The following is a 24,023-nucleotide window of genomic DNA, read 5'->3' as shown; positions in this document are numbered from 1 at the left end:
AAATCTTCAACGAAAAAAAAACTTTTTTTGAAAAGGCAATTTTTCAGTTGAACCAATTAATTAAAAAAAAAGAAGTTTGAAAACCAGGAGATAAATTGTTATCTAAAATAATGAATGTTAAAAAAATGAGTTTTCTATTTAAGGAGTAGTCCAATTTAAAAAAAAATGATTTCTCAAGGGAAAATATAATACTTTATATTAAAAATATATATATTATTTTTAATTTAAACCACAAAATATGCATTTTTTTTACAGAAAAATTTCTTTTCTACAAAAGATATGTTTTTATTAAAAAAAAACGACTTTTTTATCCAAAAACATTTCAAATTTTACAACACAAGAATGACTAACAAAATAGGTTCATTCCTAACAAAATAATGAAATTTTCATCAAAATAGTACAATTTTGAACCAAAATAGATGTATTCTGCAACAAAAACATAAAAGTAGAATTTTAAAAATAAATAATTAACTTCTAGTCGAAAATAGTTTGCTTTTCTAATATTTTCTTTGAATTCATACACATTTGAGCAAAAAACGAGAAAAAGGGGGAAAAAGAAGTTACTTGAAAATGGGCAAAAAATAGGAATTCTTAAAAAAGGGGGGAAAGGAAAAACAGTGTGAAGTCCGCCATATACGTTTTATAACATTAAAATACATTGACAAAATACCTAAGCATTTGGATATTCCAAGTCTGCAGGGCCCCCCACCTCTACCGCGAGTCCTAAGGTGATTTTGTCAAGCGACGTTCATTGGCTGTCTCTGCCTTGTATCGATGCACGCGCAGTAAACATGTATGCGCCCTTGCATCGCGCAAACTCGAGCCTCTTTTTCATTGATCAGCCACTAACGAGGGTGAGACCGTACAGGGAGAGGTGTGGGAGGTGAAGGGGCGTCGTCACTTGGAATATCCGAGCGGAAAGGGACTTGGTATGAGTAAGTCTTTGAATAAACGAGCCTTGAAATAAGTAATAATTCACTGTACGTTTCTTTAAATTTATTTTTCAATAAAATTAACTAATTTTGTAAGATATTTTTTTGTAATAATGTGTGAATTCCCCCCAAAAAATGTTTGATGCTGCAGCTGACAGTAAGCGATAAAAAAATGAACTATGCAGCGCCGTACCTTGAAATCAATTCTCGCCACTTGAATGCTATTATCGGCTAATCGAAATTACAATCGGATCGTACCTCGATGAGCAAATATATGGTGGTGCGTCCAAATCAAGACCGACAGCGTGTCAAGGCTCAACTCTGCGGTTTTATGCCGTGATAATTGCATTCACTTCTACTGGCCGAACAGTAAAAACGTCAACTGTCAAACCGAAGAAACCACACTTAAATAAAATAAGAAGTATATCTCGTTTACAACTTTATGACTGTGGTTAAACCACATCTTTGCCTATATATGTCAGACGGGACTTAAGCTTTATTTGCGGTCAAAGGAATGGGGTTCATTTTCTTATTAAAAATTTTTATAAATAGCATAATGAATAATAAGTGAAAATTGTTTTATAATATTGTGAAAGTACTTTATATTATTTTTTTTTACTTTTTTTTGTACTTTATATATTTCAGACATTACACTCTTCCTCCTATTCCTCTTTTTATCCCCTTTCGAAACTATTCCCCTTCTTTCTAATGTTTTAAAAAAACTTTCCCCTTTTCTCATTTCTAGGGTTCGGAAAGTACGAGAGGGGGAAGTTTAAAAGATTTGCTTAACTTTTTTTAAGGGAAATAATTTTAAGGGATAATTTTGTTTTCGTATTTTTTTGTTTAGAAAGAAATTTGATAGTAACCATTTATTCTGCGGAAAGATTTTTTTCCATTTTTTTCATAAAATTTTTTTCTTGGAAAATTTCAAGTTTGATTTTTTTCAAGATTCAATTAAGACTTATATAATGTCTGGATAAGCTGTGAAGCCTTTTTTTGTAGAACTGATTTTTTCGCTTAACTGCAAATTGAATCAATAGAACCCAATCAGAAAATCCAACTGTTCTGGATTAAAAATTAAAAGCTATTTTTTTGGTTGAAAAGGCTATAATTGTAATTTGGATTCGGAATTCATAATTATGGTGATTAAAAATTATACAATTTTGTCCAATGTTTCATTATTTTATTGAAAATTCGTTTCATTTTTCGTAGAAAATAATTTTTTTTATCGGAAAATTTAACTATTTAATTTTTAGTTGGAAGCTAATATTTTTCTGTTAAAAATGCTACTATGCGGTTGAAACTTAATCTTCATTATGTAAAACTTAATGCGATTTGTTAAAAATTTATGCAATGTGATGTAATGTGTTCAACAAATTGGTAGAAAACTGGCCTATACGGTTGGAAATACGTTTTTTTGTTCAAAATTCACTTTTCTGTAATTAATTCATATTTTTAGTTGAGAATAAAACCAGTTATTTGCAAATTTAATTATTTTAGAGAAAGTTCAAGTATTTTTATGAAAATTAATCCGTCTTAATCAAAAATTATTTTTCTAAACGAAAATTCTTATTTTATTGTTTAAAAGTCAATTATTTTCAGGGAAATTCGTCTTTTTAGCTTGAAAACTTAAATAATTTTTCAAAAAATTCTTTATTTAATTGAGGATTTAACTGTTTTGTTTAAAATTTAGTCGTTTTCTTTGCATTCAACTGGCTAATAGTTTTTTTTCTTTCTTTTTTTTTTGTTAAAAAGTAATTTCTTATATAGATACTTTAACGATTACATTTTTTGTTAAAAATTGATCTAATTCAGTTAGATGTTCTTTATTATTTAAAAATTCATCTCCTTGTTGAATAAAAAACATTACGTTTAAAAGAATACTTACATTCTAAAACTATTCTTTGTTATGTTATTGTTTTTTCTAAACGTTCTATTGTTAGTCAAAAATAATTAGAACTTGTAATATTTCGACAGAAATAGATTTATTTTGTTAAAAATTGATATTTTTTTGTTGAATTCAACTGATTGATTTTTTTTTAATCAATTTTTTAGACTGAAAATTATGGTTGAAGGTTCAACTATTTTGTTGAAAATTCGTCTTTTCTAGTTAACTTCGTCTGCTTTTCAATTCAACTAAAAATATTTTTTGTTTGAAATATTAACTACGACACATTAAATTAAGTTCAAAAATTAACTTTTTTTTGGAGAAAATTAATTTTTTTTTGAAAATTGAACAATTTCGTATAAAATTGGAATATTCGGTTGGAAGTTGATTTTTTTCTTAAAAAGTCATATTTGTGGTAGAAAATTCAATCATTTATTTAAAAATTGAACCATTTTGTTGGAAATTTTCTGTTGTGAAAAAATTTATTTTTTAACTAAAAAGTTAAATATTCCCTTTTTTGGTATATTTTTTTTGTTGAAAACTTGTCCTTTTGGGGAACAAATTAATCTTAATTTTTGGTTTAAAATCCATTTTTAAATGCAAATACAACTATTCCATTTTTTATTTAAAATTGTCCTCTTTATCAGTTAAAAATTCAACTATTTAGTTAAAAATTAATGGTCATGATTTAAAAAGTTGCTTAGTTAAGAATTAATTTTCTTCACCGAAACATTAACAATTTCATTTTGAGTTGAATACTGATATTTTTCATTAGAAATTGATCTACCTGTAAAATTAACTATTCCATTTTTTTATAAAAGTGTATACATTATAAAATGAAAATTCGACTATTTGGTATGAAATTAATGTTTTTTTTTTAAATAGCTGAAATTTTTTGTTTGATGAGAATTAATTTTTTAAACTGATAAGTTTCTATTTTGGGTTGTGCATTTACTTTTTTAGTTAAAAATTAAACTATTTTGTTGAAAGATCCTTTTTCTTGATTTAAATTACCTTTCATGCTAAAAATTCTTTCTTTTTTTTTGTTAGAAAGTTTGATTTTTTTCAGAAAAATTGGACTATTCAGCCTAAAAAATTAACTAATTTGTTGAAAATTTGTCGCATTAGTTGAGGTTTTAACTATTTTGTTTTAAAAAACTCCTTTTTTCGTTGAATTCAACTGGTTAATGATTCGGGTTTTTAGCGAAATTTTTTATACCTAAAATTTAACTACTCCATTATTGTTTAAAAACGTATCTTTCTAATTAAAAATTCAACTATTTGGTTATAAATTCATGTATTTTGTTGAAAATTAGTCTTTTTGGATTCGAAATTCATTGCGATAATAAAATTTAAAAGCTGGAACAGTTTCGCATTCTCTTATTGTTTTTTTTGTCGAAAATTGAAAATTAAAAAGAATACTTAGATTTCAAAGCAGATTTATTTATTTTTTTTAACAATTTTAGATAAATTTGGAACTTCACATAGAAAATTGGTATTTTCAAACATAAATCAACAATTTGAGGTAACTTTGGCCCTTTACATGGAAAATGGGTACATATTTTCAATTATAAATCAACATAATTTGAACAAGATGTAGAATTTTTTAACAATTTTTGATTATGTGAGAATGTTTTTCTGCGGAAAAAATTAAATATTTAAAAACTGAAAAGTTCATCTACTGAAAAGTAAAAAATATTGAAAATTAAATTACTAGCATTTTTTTTAACACTAAAAATTCCACCGTTGAAAATTGAATTTCGAAAGTGGAAGAAAATTAAAAATTAAATTCACAACAGTTGAAACAATTTTTTTGGTTCTTTCAAAGATATGCAATGGATTCTTAGTAGGAAACTTATAAGATTTTAAAAAATGCCTAATCTTATCATCTTCTTATTAATAAAAAAAATATCAGGTTTAAAAACCAAAATAATATTGCCAAAAAAAATTTGGTTACCTGATGCTAGGGCTTTTATCGTAAATTACTGTTGCTCTTGATAAAAAATAATTAAAATTTACAAAATATTAAAAATATTTCAACAATAATAGGGTATGTTAGCGTTTCCCATCAGAAATATTATTTTAAACAAAAATCGTTTGACTGTAAAAATTAAACTTACAGTTTTAAAAAATTTTATGTTATTTTAGTGTTTTTCTTCGGAAATTGGTTTCCTTGCTTTTCTTTTCTATTAACTTAGATAATAGACACTATCCAATAGAAAAATTTGGTTTCAATATTAATATAATATTTTGATTAAAAAATTTCTTGAGTCAAAAAAATAAACTAATAACCGCTCTCGTAGCGCACGCGTCTTTTCATGTTTATTACCAAAATTTATTATCAGCTCAGAACTCAAAATTCCTCTCGGTGACTACTTTTATTGCCCATAAATAATATTTTTTGTGACTCTAGCTCTTTACTAATATGTGCACTACGTGCAGATCTCACGACTATTTGTCCAAACTCCCTGAGGTGGTTTGCGCTTTCCCGAGGACGAGAATTAGGTCGCGTTTACATTTCCAAGAACCTTAAACGTTTACCTTCAGTGTGACATTGTGAAAAGACATGAAATTAATTTTTTGAAACAGTGACAAGAAATTATAATGTTACAAACAAAGTTGGGTAGTAACTTACTAGAACTAACTATGTTACTGAAAAGTTACTTTATTTTCAAATTTTAGTGTAACTTCGTTACTATTTTAAAAAGTGACTTGTACATAAATTACTTTACTTACGTCATGACGTAAGTTAGTTACGATCTCTGCGATAACTTGGAAATTTAATTTTAGACACTTTTTTTTAGTTGAAATAATATCAACTTAATGTGCAAAATTCTTGAAAATAAAAACAAGAATCCAAAGATCAAATTTGGACAACCAACATAAAATGTTCCTATATATCTATTTTTTTTAATAAAAATAAAAAAGAGGATAGAAAAATGAGAAGGCAAAGAACCAAATCCCCTTCCTTCTGTTTTCTATTTCTTTCGTTTGTTTTATTTTAACTATTATCAAATCATAATAAAAAAAAACATTTGTGAAAAATAATCACCAACGTTTCGGCACTCGTACAGCACCCTTACCAAGGCAAAAAATAATTTAAAAAAAATTAATTAAATAAAAAATATATTTTTTTCGAGCAGGCAGGAGCAACAACGAAACCAGGATGCTCTCTTCCTGGTACCCGAGAATCAAAAATAGATCAGGAAGAGAGCATCGTGCTTTCGTTTCTGTTCCTGTCTGCTCGAATATATGTATTAAAAAAAAATTTCTCCCTTGATTTGCAGAGACGTTGCTGATTATTTGTTACTTGGATGATAAGAAAAATAAAAAAAAAACAAAAAAAAATAAAAAAGAGAAGAAGGGGATTTAGTAGATTGGCTTCACATTTTTCATTTCAATTTTTTATTTATGTCTAAAAAAAATATATTGTTGTCTTTTCTTTTTTAGGAAAATTGCTATCTTTTTTAAATTTTATCAGGAACACTTTATAGTGGTTTTAAAAATTTGTTCGTTGGATTCTTGGTTTTATTTTCACGAATTCTGTATCCTAATTTGATTATTGGACGTTGGGTAGGATTTTAAATTTGATTTTAGTCTCATTTGAATTTCTTTAAATTTAATATTTATTTTATATATTTTTTTTTGAGAATTTTATTAATCTATTTTGGTGGATAGGTTAACAACTTGGTTGAAAACTCACGTATTTTGTTAAAAATTCAATTATTTTGGTAAAAAGTTTAACTAATTGGTGGAAATCTAACTTTTCTGTTGATAATTCATATTTTCGCTTTAAAAACATAACTGTTTTATAGAAAATCCATCGCTTTGACTAGTAAATGCAATTATTTAGTGGTTATTTTTTTATTTATCTATTCGAAATTCGGCTTTTTGGTTTCAAAATGATCCGTTGTTGGTGAAAAAATATAATATTTTGCGGTTGAATACAACTACTTTTGATTTCGAGTTAATGTTTTGTTTCTTTAAATTATATCAACTATTATATCTTTAGCTGAGAATTCATTTATTTTTTGAAAATTCATTAATGTAGTTAAAAATTCAACTCATTTATTTATTTAAAAGGTAACTTTTTAGTCAAAAATGTTTATTTTCGGTTTGTAAATAAAACCGTTTTGCAAAAAAGTCGGCTTTTTCGTTTCAAAATTTAATCATTCGGGCAAAAAAAATTTTTTTTTTAACTCAACTATTTTGATATCAAATTAACTTGGTTTAGTTGAAGATTCCGGTATTTTGTTGAAAATTCATTTCGTAAAAAGTTCAACTAGATGAGTGATAAATAACAAAAGTTTTGTTGAAAATTCAACTCTTTTTTTAAAAAGTCTTCATTTTTGGCTGGAAATTCATCTCTATTGGTAACAAATTTTTGAAGAAGGTTGAGCATTTTTTTTATAAATTTGTATACTCTGGTTGAAAATTTATCTACTTGATTAAAAGTTGATTTATTCATTATTTGTTATTATAGTTATTATAGTTGATTTATTATTTAACTTTGTTAAAAATTCATCACGTTGGATATACATTTCACTATTTTCTTTCAAATTCATTTTGGTCGAGGTGGAAAATTCAAATATTTTAATAGAACATTCAAGTATTTGGTTGAAAATTAACTTTTTTGGTAGAAATTTAACTTTTTTGTTGAAAATTCATCTTTTTGTTTTGAAAATAGTAGAAAATTCGACTAATTTACTTCATTCAAAATTGGCTTCATTGACCATTTGCTCGAAAAATCACGTATTTTGTAAAAAAAACTTAACTATTTTGGTAGAAAGTCTAAATTTCGTATAAAATTAACTTTTTTTTGTTAAAAATTCGTCTTTTTGGTTTAAAAGTAGTAGAAAATTCAACTATTTGTTTGATAATGGACTATTTTGTTTAGAATTAATATTTTTTAATAATTAGAACAAACATTTTAATAATTTTAAAAGTGTTTTGTTAAAAATTTAAATTTTTTGGTAAAAAGACCAAATTTGGTCAAGAGGTAACTTTTTTGTTAAAAATTCGCCGTTTTGTTGGGTGAAAAAATGCAAATAAAAAATTCTACTTTTATTAATGCCTATTTTTAAAATTAAGTTTGTATTAATTATTATTTTAGTTATTTTTATTTTTTAATCATAAAGTAAAGGAAGTGTGAAATGTAACTTTCAGGGTAACTTTAAGTTACTTTCTCTAGTAACTGTACCTAGTTACATTTTTTCGCTAAGTAACGTAACCGCATATAGTTAATCGAAAAAAATAACTTACCCAACACTGTTTAACAAATTAAGTCGAATTTTTTTGTTCAGTTCAACCAAACACTCGAATTTTTAACCAGAGTCGAACTTTCAATTAAGAAAGATTATTTAGTCAAGTAAAAAAAAATTTAACCAAAATGTTTCAATTTTCAAACCAAAAAATTGTTTTAACAAAATAATTCTACTTTCATTCAAGTAGTTGAAATTCTAACCAAAACAGATTTTAAGGTCGGGGAAAAAATGGAATCCAAGAGTTGAATAGTGAAACAAAAAAGAATTTCAGTGAAGAATGAAAACAAACTTCTTCCAATTTGTTGAATTTTTGAACAAAGGTGAATTTGGTAGAAAACAGTTGAATTTCCAACCCAAAAATATGAATTTCCAAACAAATAGTTTAACTTTTAAATAAAATTAGAAATCTTCAACAAAAAAATTAATTTTTAACAAAGTAATTACACTTTTAACCAAACAGACGAATTTTCGTCATTTTCATCAAACAAGATTTTACTTCAAATCAGAAACAAATGAATTCAACCAAAAAATACGAGTTTTCAACAAAACAGTTCAAGCCTTAACCAAAACAAATTAATTTTCAAAAAAATCCTAAACTTGTTAATCCTTGATGAATTATGACCCAAATGTACAATAGCAAACTTTGCAAACCAGAAAAATGAACTTTAACAAAAAATAGATTTTATAATAGGGTCCTAATAATTCAATTTGCATTTGAGCGAAAAAACAAGGAAAGGGAAGAAAGAAATATTTTTGGAAATTACACTTCTTTATCCTCGAAATCGCGGAAGAGCTTATAATAATTAAATCATGTTCTTAGGGCTCACGCAAGTAGTGTGAAGCCAATCAACTGGGACTTCAGGCTCTTCCAAGAAGTAGAAAACGAAGTTATACTAAAGATTACAAAAGATCTGAAGAATATTTCTAAGCAGTTTGAATTTCTCAATTCAAAATTTAAAATTGCGAAATACCACCTTTTTGGATAATGTGAATTGTCTTGAAAACTGGAAATCTATAAAGGGGCGAAAAATAAAGGCAAGCAGTTTGAATTTGCCAATTCTGAATTCAGAGCGTTAAATAATGAATGTTTTTAAATTAGAAAATTAAAAATGACTTCGTTTCAAAATTTCAATATGTAAATTGTCTCGTTCTTGATTTATTTTGTAACTTGTTTTTGGATAAAATAAACCGTCTTGAAAACTAAAGAATATGGAAAGATCCGAAAATGGAAGCAAAACAGGTTGAAATCAACAAATTTGGATTAGAAGCGTTAAATAATGAATTATTGTTAATTTGAAAATTAAAACTTGTTTCGTTTGAAAATTTAAAAATTAGAAATACATCGATCTCGGTTGCTTTTTTCATACCTATGTTTTTGATACATCAAACTTTCTTGTAAACTAGAAAATATAGAAAGGTGTGAAAATGAACGTAAAGGAGTTTGAATTTTTCAATTCTGAATTAAGATCATTAAATAATTAATGATTTAAAATTTTGAAATTGTTTCGCTTCAAAATATAAAAATGCGAATTATCTCCTTTAGGATACTTATGTCTTGAAAAATGAAAAATATAGAAAAGGGCGAAAATAAAAGTAGAGGAGTGTGAATTTTTCAACGCTGAGTTAAGAGAATGAAATAATGAATTATTTTAAATATAGGAATCAAAAATTGCTTCCTTTCAAAATTTCAAAATTTTTGATACTTACTTTTTGAATACATTAAACTGACTTGGAAATTGGAAAATATAGAAAGGAGCGAACACAGAAGCAAAGCAGTTTCAATTTAACAATATGAATACATAAGCGTCAAGCAGTACTGATTTTATGTTAAGAAATTAAAAATTGCTTCGTTTAAATATTTAAAAATACGAAATACCTCGATTTCTTTTTAAATACCTATAACTTTTTGGATACCTAAAACTTTCTTGAATACTAGGAAACATAGAAAGGGGCGGAAATGGAAGCAAATCAGCTGGAATTTAATAATAATTATAAATAACTGCAAATAATTTTAAATCAGGAAGTGAGGAATTTCTTCGTTTCAAAATTTAAAAACGCGAAATAACTCCTTCTTGGATAGAGTGAACTGTTTCGAAAACTGGAAAAAAGAGAGCGTTAAATAATAGATAAATTCAAATTAGAAAATTATACTCGGTTCCTTTTTAAAATTAAAAAATTCGAAGTAACTTGTTTACGATTTTTTGTGAGACATCCTTTCCGGGAAAAATGTTAACATAAGGTTAAATTGTTTAAAAATTGTAAATCGTTCTTAAAAACTGATGAATCTTCTTTAAGGTGTCATTTTTTAAAGTTAAACATACAAATTTCCAACAAAAAACACTAACTACTTAGCTGTTTAAAATTTTCAAATCTTGTTCGGACTAAGGTCTATCAGATTTCCGCTTTGATGCTCTTAACCACTAAGCTACGGCGGGGCAAAAAGATTTTCTTTGCAGCTTTACAAGTTGAAATCTGACGTGATTCCTTCTAATTGTAAGATTCATTTTTTAAACGTTCAGATGTTTTATATTCTTAATATTATGGTGTTGACTAAATAATTTGCATTGAACAGTTTAATAGTAATGTTTGTGTCTACATGTTCTTAAATCAATAGTTTAAAAAATATTAATTATTAATTTTATAAGTTGTGAAAAAATGCCTATAGCGCCTCTGCGAGCCGAACCCAGGTCTTTTTGATTTCTGGTCTGATACTTTTACCACTAAGCTACGGACTGACAAGAATTTTTTCTTCAAAACCCTGACAAGTTGAATTCCGACGCAATTCCTTATGCTTGTAAGATTCATTTTCAAACATTTAAATGGTTAAAATTTTTGATGTCATGGTTTTGAAGAGATAAATTGTATTAAATAATTTGATGTTAGTGTTTTTTGTCTACATGGTCTTAAATAAATATTTTTTATACTGATTATTAATTCTGTAAGTTGTTAAAGAAATGTCTCCAACATCACTAGGATCTAAACCCAGGTATTTCAGATTTCCGGCTTGATGTCCTTACCCAATAAGCTACGGAGAGACGAAAATATTGTCTTCACAAACCTTACAAGTTGAATTCCGGCGTGATTCCTTATACTTGTAAGCTTCTTTTTTCAAACATTCAAATGTTTTATATTATTGATGTTATGTGTTTTTCCATATAAATTGTGAAGAATGATTTGTATAAAAAATATTTTCGTCTCTCGGTAGCTTAGTGAGTAAGAGCCCCAGACTGAAAATCTGAAAGACCTGGGTTCGGATCCAAGCGAAGCTAGAGACATTTTATCACAACTTATAGAGTTAATAATAATCAATATTCAAAAACTATTAATTTTAGAATTTGAATAAAAAAATTATACTTTGAATTAGAAATGATAAGATTTTAATTTTTTTCTAATTAAATTGTAAAAATTAAACAATTTATTTTAATGTAATAGTTTTTGACCAGAGAGATGCAGTAAATAATATGTTTTTAATGTTTTTTGTCTACCAGGTCTAAAATAAATATTTTTTGAATATTTATTATTAATTTTATAAGTTGTCAAAAAGAAAAACTCTCTAAGTCCACTGGGATCTGAAACCAGGTCTTTCAGACTTCCGGTCAGATGCTATCCATTAAGCCACAGAGAGACGAGACTATTTTCATCAAAACCGTTACAAGTTAAATTCCGACATAGTTAATGTTTTTATCTACGTGTCTAAAATCAATATTTTTTTAATATTGAAAATCAATTTCATAAGTTGTGAACAAATGTATCTAGCACCGCTGAGATCCGAACCCAGGTCTTTTAGATCCGAATTCAACAACATCTGAATTCAACATTAAAATTTTACGTTGTTTTGCAATATAATTTTTTAAATGGACATGGTGCCGTCAACTTAGGCTTATTAACTCGGAACAAGCCTCAGTTTATTCTGAAACATTCCTCACTCAGTATGCTTTCCGCTGCCAAAGTCGATTAGTCACGATACTAATCACAATCAAGATCGTCGGTTCCTGTTGAAAGGCATTGATTCACTGAAGCAGAAAGAAGCAACGACATGCAAGAGGGAATTAATCAGCTACTTATGATCGTCTTATAAACAGTTATACATAAGACACAAGGTAATTAAATTTAGCTTCGACGTCACTAATTTCATGAAACTCGATTGCCATCTAACATTTCGTTGCAACAGCTACTATCGGGGATTTTAATTGAAACTTTACTAACTGTATTGCTTACAACTACAAGCCATATCTGCATCTGAATTGAATTCATTTATAATCACTAATTAAGAAGTAAATTTCCAAATTCTAATTTGATAAAATCCTGTTTTTCTCTTGAGATGTTCTTTTTGTGATGCCTTAAATTAAATGAAAGGTATTTTTATTGGAAATGTTAAAATAAGGTATTAGAAATGTTTAGACTATGCAGACTGAAATACTCTCGAAAAGTAGCAAATTAGGTGATTTTTGACGAAATAGAGGAATAACGAGGGAATAAATTTAAAAAAAAAAATTAATCCAGGTAATAAATTTAATGCTATTTCAAACGCTACAAATTTCTAAGATATAGAATCGAAATATATCACGTTTTCATGCAAATTAGATTAATTTTTAAGCAACTAGTTCAGTTTTTAAACAGAATGATGAATTTTTAAAACAAGAATGTTCATTTTCTGAAAAAAGAAAACTTAACACTTCACAGCAATTTTAAAACGAAAAAGTTCAATTTCAACCAGATAGCTGAATTTTGTACAAAATGCGGTTAAATTTTTGAGCAAAAGAGACAAATTTTCTATAAAACAGTTGAATTTTTATAGCAAATATATGAATTTTGAACAAAAAAGTTAATTTTCAACCAAATAGTTTATCTTTTTACCAAATTGTTGAAATATTTTTTATTAAACAGGAAGAATTTTCAATCAAGTATTTCTATTTCCAAGCAAAAAATACGATTTTTCTATGAAACAGTTGCACTTTTAACGCGAAGATATTAATTTTTATTCCAAAATTTAATTTGCAACCAAATAGTTTAATTTTCAAACAAAGAAATGAATTTTTAACCAAAAGGATGAATCTTCAATAAAATAGTTCAATCGTTAACCAAGAAAGGTGAATTAAAAGAAAAATTACTAGAAAAAATTGAGTTTTCTATCCGAAAATATGAATTTTTGGAAAAAAAAGTTTAATTTCAACCAGGATAGCTAAATTTCTTATTAAATGATTAACTTTTTTAAAAAGGGTACAAATTTTTACGAAACAGTAGAATTATCAACAAAAAAGTTTATTTTTAACCAAATAGTTAATATTTTTACCAAATTGTAGAATTTTGAAGAAAAAAAAAAGAATTTCTAACCAAATAGTTGAACTTGTACCAAAATGGCTGAACTTATCATCTAGAAAAATTAATTTTCTAGAAAACTGTTGTGCTTTGAAAGCAAAAATATGAATTTTCCAACAAAAATTAAGTTTCAAAAGAATAGTTCAATTTGCAAGCAAAAAAGAGGAATCTTCCATAAAACAGTAGAATTTTTAACGCGAAAATACGAATCAACCAAAAAGTTCATTTTCAACCCAATAGTTACATTTTTAAACAAAAATAAAGAATTTTCTACAAAACAGTTGAATTTTCAATGCGAAAACATAAATTTTCCACGAAAAAGTCCATTTTCAATTAAACAATTAAATTGTCAACTAAGAGATGAAGTTAAAAAAATATGTTTGACAAAAAAATTAAATCTTTAATTAAATGAATTTTCAATAAAATGGTCATTTTCAACCCAATTGGATTAACGAATTCTGAACTAATAAGATTAATGTTCAACAAAGTAATTGAATCGATAAAGAAAAGAGATAAATTTGCAAAAAAAACAAAAGAAAAAATATTTGGTTGATTTTCCAAGCTCAAAGTCAAATTATTTGAAAGGAAGTTAAATTTTTAACAAAATCGATTATTTTATCTCTAAACATGACATTTGTACTAAAAAGATTAATTTTCTATTAAAAAAAAACAGAATTTTCTAACAAGACAGTTCAATTTCCAAACAAGAAGACGACATTTCAAACAAATTTGTGATTTTTATAACAAACATTTGATCTTTTGATTTATAAAAGATAAATTTTCAAACGGAAAAATGAAAAAAAAAATGATTTTTCAACAAAGGTTAGACTTCTACCAAATAATTAAAGTTTCAAATGAATAGTTTAATTTTTACCCAAATAGTTGAATTTTTAATCAAAAATATGAGTTATCAACAGACAAATTAATTTTCAACCAAATTTTTAATTTTTAACCAAGCACTAAAATTTTGAAACAAATAGTTGAATTTTCAAGTCAAAAAGAGGAATTTTTTTTTAAAGTTGTATTCTTAACAAAATAGGATATTTCCAAAAACGAAAGACGAACTCTCAACCAAAAAATGTCATTTTTACCAAAAAGGATGGATTTTCAATGAAAAGAACGAATTTTCTATCAAAGAAGACAAATTTTTAACAAAAATATGAACTTTCAACAAAATAGTTGGGTTTTCAAGAAAATACTTAAATGTTCAACAAAATTGTAGAATTTTTTACTAAAAAAATTTAATCTATACTAAAATTATAATAGTAGGTTTATCAACCAAAAAGAATGAACTTTTAACCAAAAATAAATAGATTTTCCTATGGGTTTCTATTAATTAAAAAAAAGCAGAAAAGGGGAAGGTTCTTGAAAACAGAAGGAAAAAAGGAATGATTTCAAAAGAGATAAAAGAGGGGAATAAGCGAAAGAGTAGTAAATCTGGAAGTCGAATAACTGAAAGAAAATAAATAACGCGAGAGAATTTACACGAAGTCAGAATCGTTCGCACTCGCAGAAAAAAGGCTTTACATCAAAAGCAGCTTACACCTGTATACGTATAAACCGATTAACTTTACTTATAAATAACTTAAAATTACCGCCTGGTATGGTTTTATCTCTACTTTCGTCTTTACGTTCACTAGTTTTTCTTTTAAAAATAAATTTCCTGTGAACTTGAAATAATTTTTAAAAAAATGTGCCTCGGCTGACGAAAATCGGATTAGACAAAGGTTTGCCTCAGAAAGTGATTAACTCTGCAAAAAATCAGATCAGAAAGATTGTTAAGAAACTTATATCAAGCTTATTACATTCTGTGTCGACTGTGCACAATTTAAAGTAATTTCGATAAATAAGGGCTGAAATAAAATGTGAGAAAAATCGACCTATTTTGGCGTTAGGCCTATTTTTTATTCTCAGATTCCACTTACTGCATTCTTACGGGAAATGAATCGGAAAAATTGTAACTTTGCTTGATTTTAACCCGAAATCTCCTTTAATAAATTAGATCAAAAACAAAATAAAATATTTATTAGTTCTCGAGTTATGATAAAAAATGTGGAAACGTGCACAAGACGAAAATCAGTCAGTCAAGCGACAGTCAAGCTCCTGAAGGAGAAAGAGGAGGGATGAGGAGGGGAAGGAGGAGGATTAAGACAAGAACGAGCAGGAGGAGGAGAAGGAGAAGCAAAAGAATAAGGAGAAGGAAGAAGTCAAGGAAGAATTTTTTAATCCCGGAATTATTTCTGCGTCTTTAATGCGTTTTTTGAGCTTAACGGCTCTAGGATAAAAGGTGAAAAGGGAAGTAAAAATGCATTTTTTTCTAACAGAAACCTGGTGATGGCCTAACATATTTCAAATCCCTTGAAATCAATTCAAAATGTCTTGAAATCTTTTAAAATACTCTAAAATATTTTAAATCATTTGAGAATATTATATTAAAATCAATTACAAATTTTTCATAATCTTCTCAAATACCTTAAAATATTTGAAATCTTTTAAAATCTTTTGACAAGGAAGGAGAGGAAGAAAATAAAGAGGACGATGAGGAGGAGGAAGACCAAAAGGAGGAGCAATAAAAAGAGTAGAAATGAAGAGAAGAAAGAGCAAGAGAAGGAGAAGGAGTAGGGGGGGGGGAGGAGCAGAAGGAGCAGGAGGAGGAGCAAAAGAAGGAGCAGGAAGAAAAAAGGAGAGGAAGATTTTTTGAATTCCGGAATGGTTTCTGCGTTCCTGCTTTTTTTGTTTTGTGCACGCTTCCACATTTTTGTTGATGAATTGAAAAAAGTAAATATTTTATTATGGACTTGATCTCATTTTAAAAAGGAAATTGAGATTATAAAATTGATCAAAAAAGAAAAATTGATCAAAAAAGAAAAATAGATTTATCTTTCTGGCAAGCTGTCTCGACGCCTATTTACTGAAATTAATTTAAATAAACTTTCTAAGAGTTTAAAAAAATATTTCTAACCTAATTTCACAGAGTTAGTCAAATATCCATAAGGTTTTGAAACAAATTAGAAGTTTTGGACCTAATTAATAGGGGAAGTAAAAACGCATCTTTTTATAAGAAACCTGGCCATGGCCTAAAATATTTCAAATCCTTTGAAATCTCTTCAAATTCTTGAAATGAATTAAAAATTCCTTGGAATCTTTTGAAATACGCTGAAATAGTTTAAACCCTTTAAAAATCCTTTAAATTAATTAAATCAATTACAAATTCTTTGGAATCTTCTTAAATACCTTAAAATATTTGAAATGATTTAAAATCTTTTGACGAGGAAGAAGAGGAAGAGAAGAAGAATTACAAGAGGCTGAAGAAGCGGAAGAAGATGAAAAAAAAAGAAGAGGAAGAAAGAGAAGAGAAATAAGAGGAGCAAAACGAGAAGGTGAAGAAAAAGAAGAGAAAGAAGAGGAAGGGGAGGAGGAGGAGGAAGAAGAGGAAGAGGAGGAGGAGCAGGAGGAGAAGGAGGAGGAAGAGCAGGAGGAGGAGGACAGGAAGAAGAAGAAGAGGAAGAAGAAGACAATGAAGAAAATGATGATCATGATAATGAAGAAGAAGAGGGGGAATAGGAGCATGGTGAAACATTTTACCAACCGTGTAACAGTTCGTGTAGCGTGAAATCGTCTCGCATGAACGACTGAAACGTGTTTACTCGACCTGCAACGCGAAATCATCAATGGAGACTCCTCGTCACGCACCCTTTAAGGACCGTTCAAAGAAATTACAGAAAGCAGTTATATTATAGAGTGCAAGCGGATCTTGCAAGTCCCTTGACCAAATTAGACTCGAGTAATTTCCTACTCGCAAAAAATTCCAATTATTGCTAAGAAGAAAAGACAATCAAACTCAAATTATACGTAAGTGCTACGCCTCGAAAATAAAGCAAATAAAAAGGCAAACAAAAAAAAATTTAACGTCTTTTTTCAATAGCAATATTAATAATTTGCAGGCTTCACGGAACAAATTGCTCTCAAAACATGGGAAGAAGGGTGAAACAACCACCTTGTTAAAAATTTTTTAACAAGGTAGTTGAATTGTTAACCAAACAGTTGCATTTTAAAGCAAAAAGGATGAATTATCAACCGACAAGATAAATTTTCTGCAAGAAAAGACGAATTTTCTTCAAAATAAAGATATGTTTGACCAAATGGTTGATTCACCAACCAAAAAATATTAATTTTTAACCGAAAAGTTGTATTTTCAACAACAAAACATTAGCTTTTTACAAAACTGTGGAATTTTCAATCAAAAAGATGGATTTTAAACACAGAAGATGAATTTTATACCAAAAAGATGAATTATCACAAAAATACTTACATTTTTTAAGAAATAGATAAATTTAAAAAAAGAAAATTAACTTAATATCAGAAAATACTAATTTTCAAGAATGTTAGTTTAGTTTTTAACACAAAATGAAGTTGTCACACTTTCAATGAAGAGAATTAATTTCAAATAAGAAAATAAAATTTATTACAAAACAGTTATATTTTGTACGAAATACTTACTTGAGTTTTTTTACCCTATTGCTGAATTTTTTAGAAAAAAAAACGAAATGTTTACAAAACAGTAGAATTTATAACACGAGGATATTAACTTTTAGAAAAAAACCTTAATTCACAGCGAATCGTTAGAATTTTCAACACAATAGTTAAATTTCCAGACGAATTTTGTTTTTTTAAACAAAAAAACTAATTTTCAACTATAATTATAAACTTTTGAGTAAAAAGTTCAAATTTCAACCAATGAGTTTAATTTTTAATCTCAAGAGATGAATATACCAAGAAAAAATATAATAGTTGAAATTTCAAGACAAAACATTCTAATTTAAAATTTTTTAAATTCCTAACATCGACAATGATGAATTTTGAATAAAATTTTTGAGTTTGAACGACAATAAAAAATGATTTTCGAGAATATTAGTTTTCGCAAAAATTTCATTTACAACCAATCAGTCAAATTTTTAACACAATATTTAAATTTCCAGAAACTTTTTTTCAACAAAAAAGTTAGATGAATTTTCAAAACAAGCAGAATGCTTTGAAAAAATAGTTAAATTTTTAGTTAAGAAAAAACATTTTTAACCCATAAGACCAAAAAAATGTTAATTTTCAAAATAAAATAAATTAATTTTTAAGAAATAAGTTCAACTTTAACAAAGGAGTTAAAACTTCAGCCTAAAACGATGAATTTTTAACGATCAATGTAATATTTTGCAAATTACAACTAAAATATGTTATGTACTGTAAAATAAAGAAAAACAGTTAGATTTAGTCAGTAAAAACGGAACAGAAGAACGTAAGAAACCAAACAGATTAATTATAAAAGAAACAGTTGGATTTTTAACCCGAAAAATTAATATTCTACCAAAAAGTCAAATTTTTAACAAAATAAATAAATTTTCAATCTTAAAGTCAAATTTGATATCAAATTGTTCAATTTCTATGTCAAGAATGCGAATTTCCTACAAAAAAGTTAATGTTTAACTCTCACATATTAACTTTCAAAAAAATTGATTTTTCAACAAAAAACTTAATTGTTGACCAAAAACGACAATTTTTCTAGGTAAAAGACGAATTCTCTATCCAGAAACACGAATGATAAACAAAACTTTTGAATGATCGACAAAAAAAATTAACGAATAAATTAAATTTTCAAGAAAATAGCTAAATTTCCAAACTATAAGCAGAATTATCAGCTAAAAATATAAGTTTTCAACCATATGAAGATAAACAAAAAAGATGAATTTTGAACCAAATTTGTGAGTTAAAGAAGCTTAATTTTCTACCTAAAAAGGCCAGTTTTAAACAAAATACATGAATTTTCAAGCCAAAAGATCAATATTTTTGACCTGATAGTTAAATTTTTTACACACATTTCAATTTTCAAGCAAATTGTTGAGTTTTATAACAAACTAGTTAAATCTTCAACCAGAAAAATGAATTTTTAATCAAAAAGATTAACTTTATACAAAAAAAGACAAAATTTCAACAAAATACAAAAATCTTCAACCAGGTAGAGATATTTATTAACCAAAAAGATTAAATCTTTAGAAAAGGATCAATTGTCATATTAATGTGACTATATCCAGAGTGTTGCCGGTTTCAGGCGCGAAAACACACTTCATTTTCAAATGCAAAAAGAAAAGAACAAGAATATTTTTTAGAAAAACCTTATCCAAACTGGTAAAATTGCCTTCAGACTATCTGATCAAAAATATTACATTAAAAAATTTATTCTTGCATACCTATTTTAGATCTAGCAAACTCCCAAGCATTTGAAGCACCTTAAAGTGCTTCCTAAAGAAATTCCTTGACTTTTGATCATTTTTTCACAATCCCTGACCTTTCCCCGATTTCTAGGTTTTCCCTGACCTGTGGTCGCCCTGGATTTTAATGTCGAGTAACAGTTAGAATTGTGCTAAGTATAACGTAATTGGATGGGAAGTTAATTATGTTTCAGAGAACCGCACAGAAGTACTTTGCCCACAACAAATTCGTTTGAGTTGAGACACTGAAAGATAGAAGGGTAGAAAGCAGATGAACGGAGTGCTGTGGGACCAGCAACTGTAAATTGCTTAACCGGAAACTACAATGAACTAAACCTCTCAGAAGCTTAGGTATAGTTATAAGATCTCCACGTAAAAGCTCCACTACCCTTCAGTGACACGAAACTAAAGCGTTTCAACAAATCAACATAATCTCCTCTAATGCTCCTTGTTGTAAACATACACATTCATAAGGTTTTAGAGAATGGTTCCGCTGAAAATTGAATAGCATGACAGGGACTCACTTTAGAGATGAAAAGTAGTATAAATAGGGTCACAAGTTAAAAAAAAAGTTAAAATTGTGTCATAAAATTTAGCAATTGCAATCAACTCCCGATATAAGGGCCCCCGGTTAAGGATAATCCTAGAAATGATGGCCTCTGCAGTTTCCGGATGAGAGGGACCGCGACAAATTGAGAAAAAAATTATGTCTTTGGTTAAAAATAACGTACATGGGCGGCAATGAACTGCAAAAGTTTGATGAGCGAATTATCTTTGTTTTTGTGAGTCTGCTTTTCACGTCAAATCCCATGAAATTTTTAGTCACAGTAACTTACAATTTCTAAATTGTAACAGAATTTTATAAAATATGTGACTAAAGTTTATGCAGTTACCGTTGCTGAAATTTCAGGTCCTGTTTAGGAAAATTTAGAACCGTTGAAGGGCAAATAATGTTGGATGATTTTCAATAAATTAGTGTTAATAAACTTACCTTTTTCGTGGTGTAAAGTTTGCGCCCAAAAAGCAACATATCTGTCTTTTTCCACGTATTAGAACCATCCTCTCTCATCCATACTGCACTGAAAACTTGTGGGCACTCACTGTCCTCTTGAGACAAATAATGCTAAAACCAGACAAAAAAAGGAGAATTCCTTACGATTTGTAATCTTTATGTACTAAAGGAATTGGAGTAAATTAATTTTTTTTTTATTTTATAAGGATTAATGTGAACTTTCTTGATTGAAATAAATTTTTCTTATCTGAAAAAATACACTTAATATTGAACTTTATCTGTGAAAAAATACCCTTCTCGTTCCCTTCGCTGGGAATCGAACCCAGTTCTACCGATTTCATGTCAAGTGCGCTTACCACTAAGCAATCTGTAGACCTGGGTTCGATTCCCAGCGGAGCGAAGAAGAGGGACTTTTCATAAAAGAAAAAATTCAGTATTACAAATATGAGAAAAACTAAAAATTCATAACTTGAGGGGTATCTTAGATCGATAATCTAGATTTCTATTTTCGCGTAATGTGATTAGTATCTTCATCTGATCGGTCATTACCATCCCCGATGATATAACAGATTTCTCAAATACAGTTAATTAGAGAAGATAACGTTTTTTTATTCAAGTACATTTTCTTAAATCAATGCTAATTAATTAAAAAATTAATTATCAGAAACTAATATTTTTGAAATGAATTTATTTGACGTTTAACTTAATATGTTTTATTAATTTTATTTTCCTATCAATAAATTTTTTTTTTTATGACTTGAAATACTTAAAATAAAGAACAAGCCTTCAACCTTTTTGACGTCTGATATCAGTTTTAGTAAAAATAATTAAATTCATTGTTACAATATATTAGAATTGCTACTGAACTTAAAAGCATATTGCAGATTTACTAAATTCCTTAAAATCTCGAAATTTCTTCAATTATATAAAATCCTTTGATAATATAAATTTCCTGAATTGTTGAAATATTCTGAATTCCCTGAATTCTTTAAATTACCTAAACGCTCTTAAATCTCGAAAATTCGTTGAATTTCCTGAAATCCTTAAATTCCTTAAATATCCTCACTTCCTTTGATATTAGGAATTCTCTCAATCCTCTAAACTCGATGAATATTATGATTTCCTGAAATTCCCTGAATTCTCTGATTTTTAAAGTATCTGATCCCTCCTGAATTCCTCCAATATCTTCAATTCCTTCAATATTCATGATTCTCTGAATACCTAGAGTTTCCGAAAATCCTTGAATATTCTCAATTCCTGACATTCTTTAAATTTTCTTCATCGCCTGAATTCCTCGAATATCGCGAATTCTTGAAATTTCTAAATGTTTCTCAACTTTCTGAATTCTTAAATCCAATAATTAGATATTCAAATATTCTTAATTGTTTAGAATTAATTTTAGTTAGTTAATTCATCACTTGCATCAATTTATTTCATTCTGTGAATGGTCTAAGATCCCCGAAATTGTTTAAATTCCCAGCATTTCTTAAATATATTGAATTCCGTGAATTTTCTAAATTCTTTAAATTTTTAAATTTTCTAAAATTCTTGAAATTCTTTGAATTCCTTAAAATTCTAGATTTTTTCTAATATTCTAAATTTTTTGTATTCCTTGAATTCTCGAAATTCGTGTAAACCTTTGATTTCCTTGAATTTTCTAAAAATCTTAATTTATATGAATTCCCTGAAATTCTTCATTATTAAAAATCCTTAAGATACCTGGAATATTCTGAATTCCTGAAATTTCTTGAATTCCCTAAGCGCTTTGGAATTCCTGAAATTCTAAAAATTCCCGGAATTCTTGAAATAATCTGAGTACCCTAAACGCTATGAAATCTCTGAAATTGTCTAAAAACCCTTGAATACCCTAAATTCTCTTAAATGTTTGATTACTTTCCTTAAAATCTTTAAATATCGTGAATTTCCTTGATTCTGTAAATTTCTGATAATCTCTGAATTCCTTGAATGTTCTGAAGTCTTTGAAACTCTCTTAATTAACTAAATTCCTTGAATATCCTGAATAATTTAATTCCTTTAATTCTCTTATATTCCTGAATATTCTGAATGCCCTGAATTCCTTGAATATTCGGAATTTCTGACATTCTTTGAATTCTCTAAATCCCAAGAATTCCTGCCATTCTTCTGAACTTCATATAATCCTTAAATATCTTTCATTACATAAGCAGTTGGAATTCTTGAATATTCGGAATTCCTGCAATTCCTTGAATTCCATAAGCGCTCTGAAACCCTTGAAATTCTCCGAATTTCCTGAAAATCCTTAAATTCTAAGAATTTATCTCAGTCTAAAATTCCTTGAATTCTCTGTATTTCTTGATTTCTATAAAATCCTAAAATTCACTGAAATCCTTGATTTCTCTAAATTTCGGAGATCCTTGGAATAATCTGAAATCCCTAAGTGTTTTGAAATCTCTGAAATCCTAGAATGTTCTAAATTCTCTGAAATCCTTGCAATTTTCTTAATTACCTAAATTCCGGAATTCATTGAATTCTCTGATACCCTTGAATATTATGAATTTTATGCATTCCTTAAATATTCGGAATTCCTGAAATTCTCTTAATCCCCTGAATCTCTTACGTTCTTCTGAATTCCCTGTCATTTGTAAATATCCAAAATTACATGAATATTCAAAATTCCTTGAAAATTCTGATTCACTGAATTCCACAAGAGCTCTGAAATCATTCAAATTTTCTGAATCCCCTGAAATTCTTGAATTCTTCGAATTTTTGACTATCTATGTATTCCTTAATTCTATGGAACTTTAAATTCTCTGAATTCCCGGATTTCCTGGAATAATCTCAAATCCCTAAACGCTTTGAAATACCCGAAATCCTCTGAAATCCCTGAAATCCTTGAATGTCCTTAATTCTCTAAAATCTTTTATTTCTCTACGTTCCCTGAACTAATTGGATATCTTGAATTTCTTGAATTCTCTAAATTACCGACCGTCTCTAAATTTCTCAAATAATCTGAGTTCCCTAAATTTGCTAAGTGCTCTGAAATTCCTAAAATTCTCTTAGTTATCTGAATTCCTTGAATATTCTGAATTCCTCGCAATTCTTTGTATTATTCAAAATTCTTAAAATTCCACGAACTTAAGGAATCCAGATAATTCAGAGAATTAAGATTAATTCAGATATATCTCATTATTTGGAAGAATTAAGAAGATTGCAAGCAAGTTACGCATAATAAATAAAAATGGGAAGAACTAGAGGGAAGGTGAGGGAAAGTAGATGAAATGAAAGCTGGACTAGAAGTGAGGGGAATCAAGGGTGCGGAAGTGAAGGTTAATGATAAAAGGGAAGTAGGAAAATGAAATGATGGAGGGA

The 24,023-nt window shown here is 27.7% G+C and overlaps 1 protein-coding gene across 5 annotated transcripts in view; it reads right to left on the bottom strand.

Annotated features, from left to right (window-relative positions):
- LOC117175914 (growth factor receptor-bound protein 14-like) overlaps window positions 1–24,023 on the bottom strand; it is a 1,501,030-nt gene that overhangs the window by 948,914 nt on the left and 528,093 nt on the right. For all 5 annotated transcript variants that reach the window (XM_033365756.1, XM_033365759.1, XM_033365761.1 and 2 more), the window contains one exon: window positions 20,655–20,786. In XM_033365756.1, the coding sequence (XP_033221647.1) occupies window positions 20,655–20,786 (132 nt within the window). The remainder of the gene's footprint in view (window positions 1–20,654; window positions 20,787–24,023) is intronic.

This window comes from Belonocnema kinseyi, chromosome 7, assembly GCF_010883055.1.
Source record: "Belonocnema kinseyi isolate 2016_QV_RU_SX_M_011 chromosome 7, B_treatae_v1, whole genome shotgun sequence".
Taxonomy (NCBI): Eukaryota; Metazoa; Arthropoda; class Insecta; order Hymenoptera; family Cynipidae; genus Belonocnema; species Belonocnema kinseyi.
The sequence above is the reverse complement of the archived record's forward strand: the minus strand, read 5'-3'. Positions and strand labels throughout refer to the sequence as shown.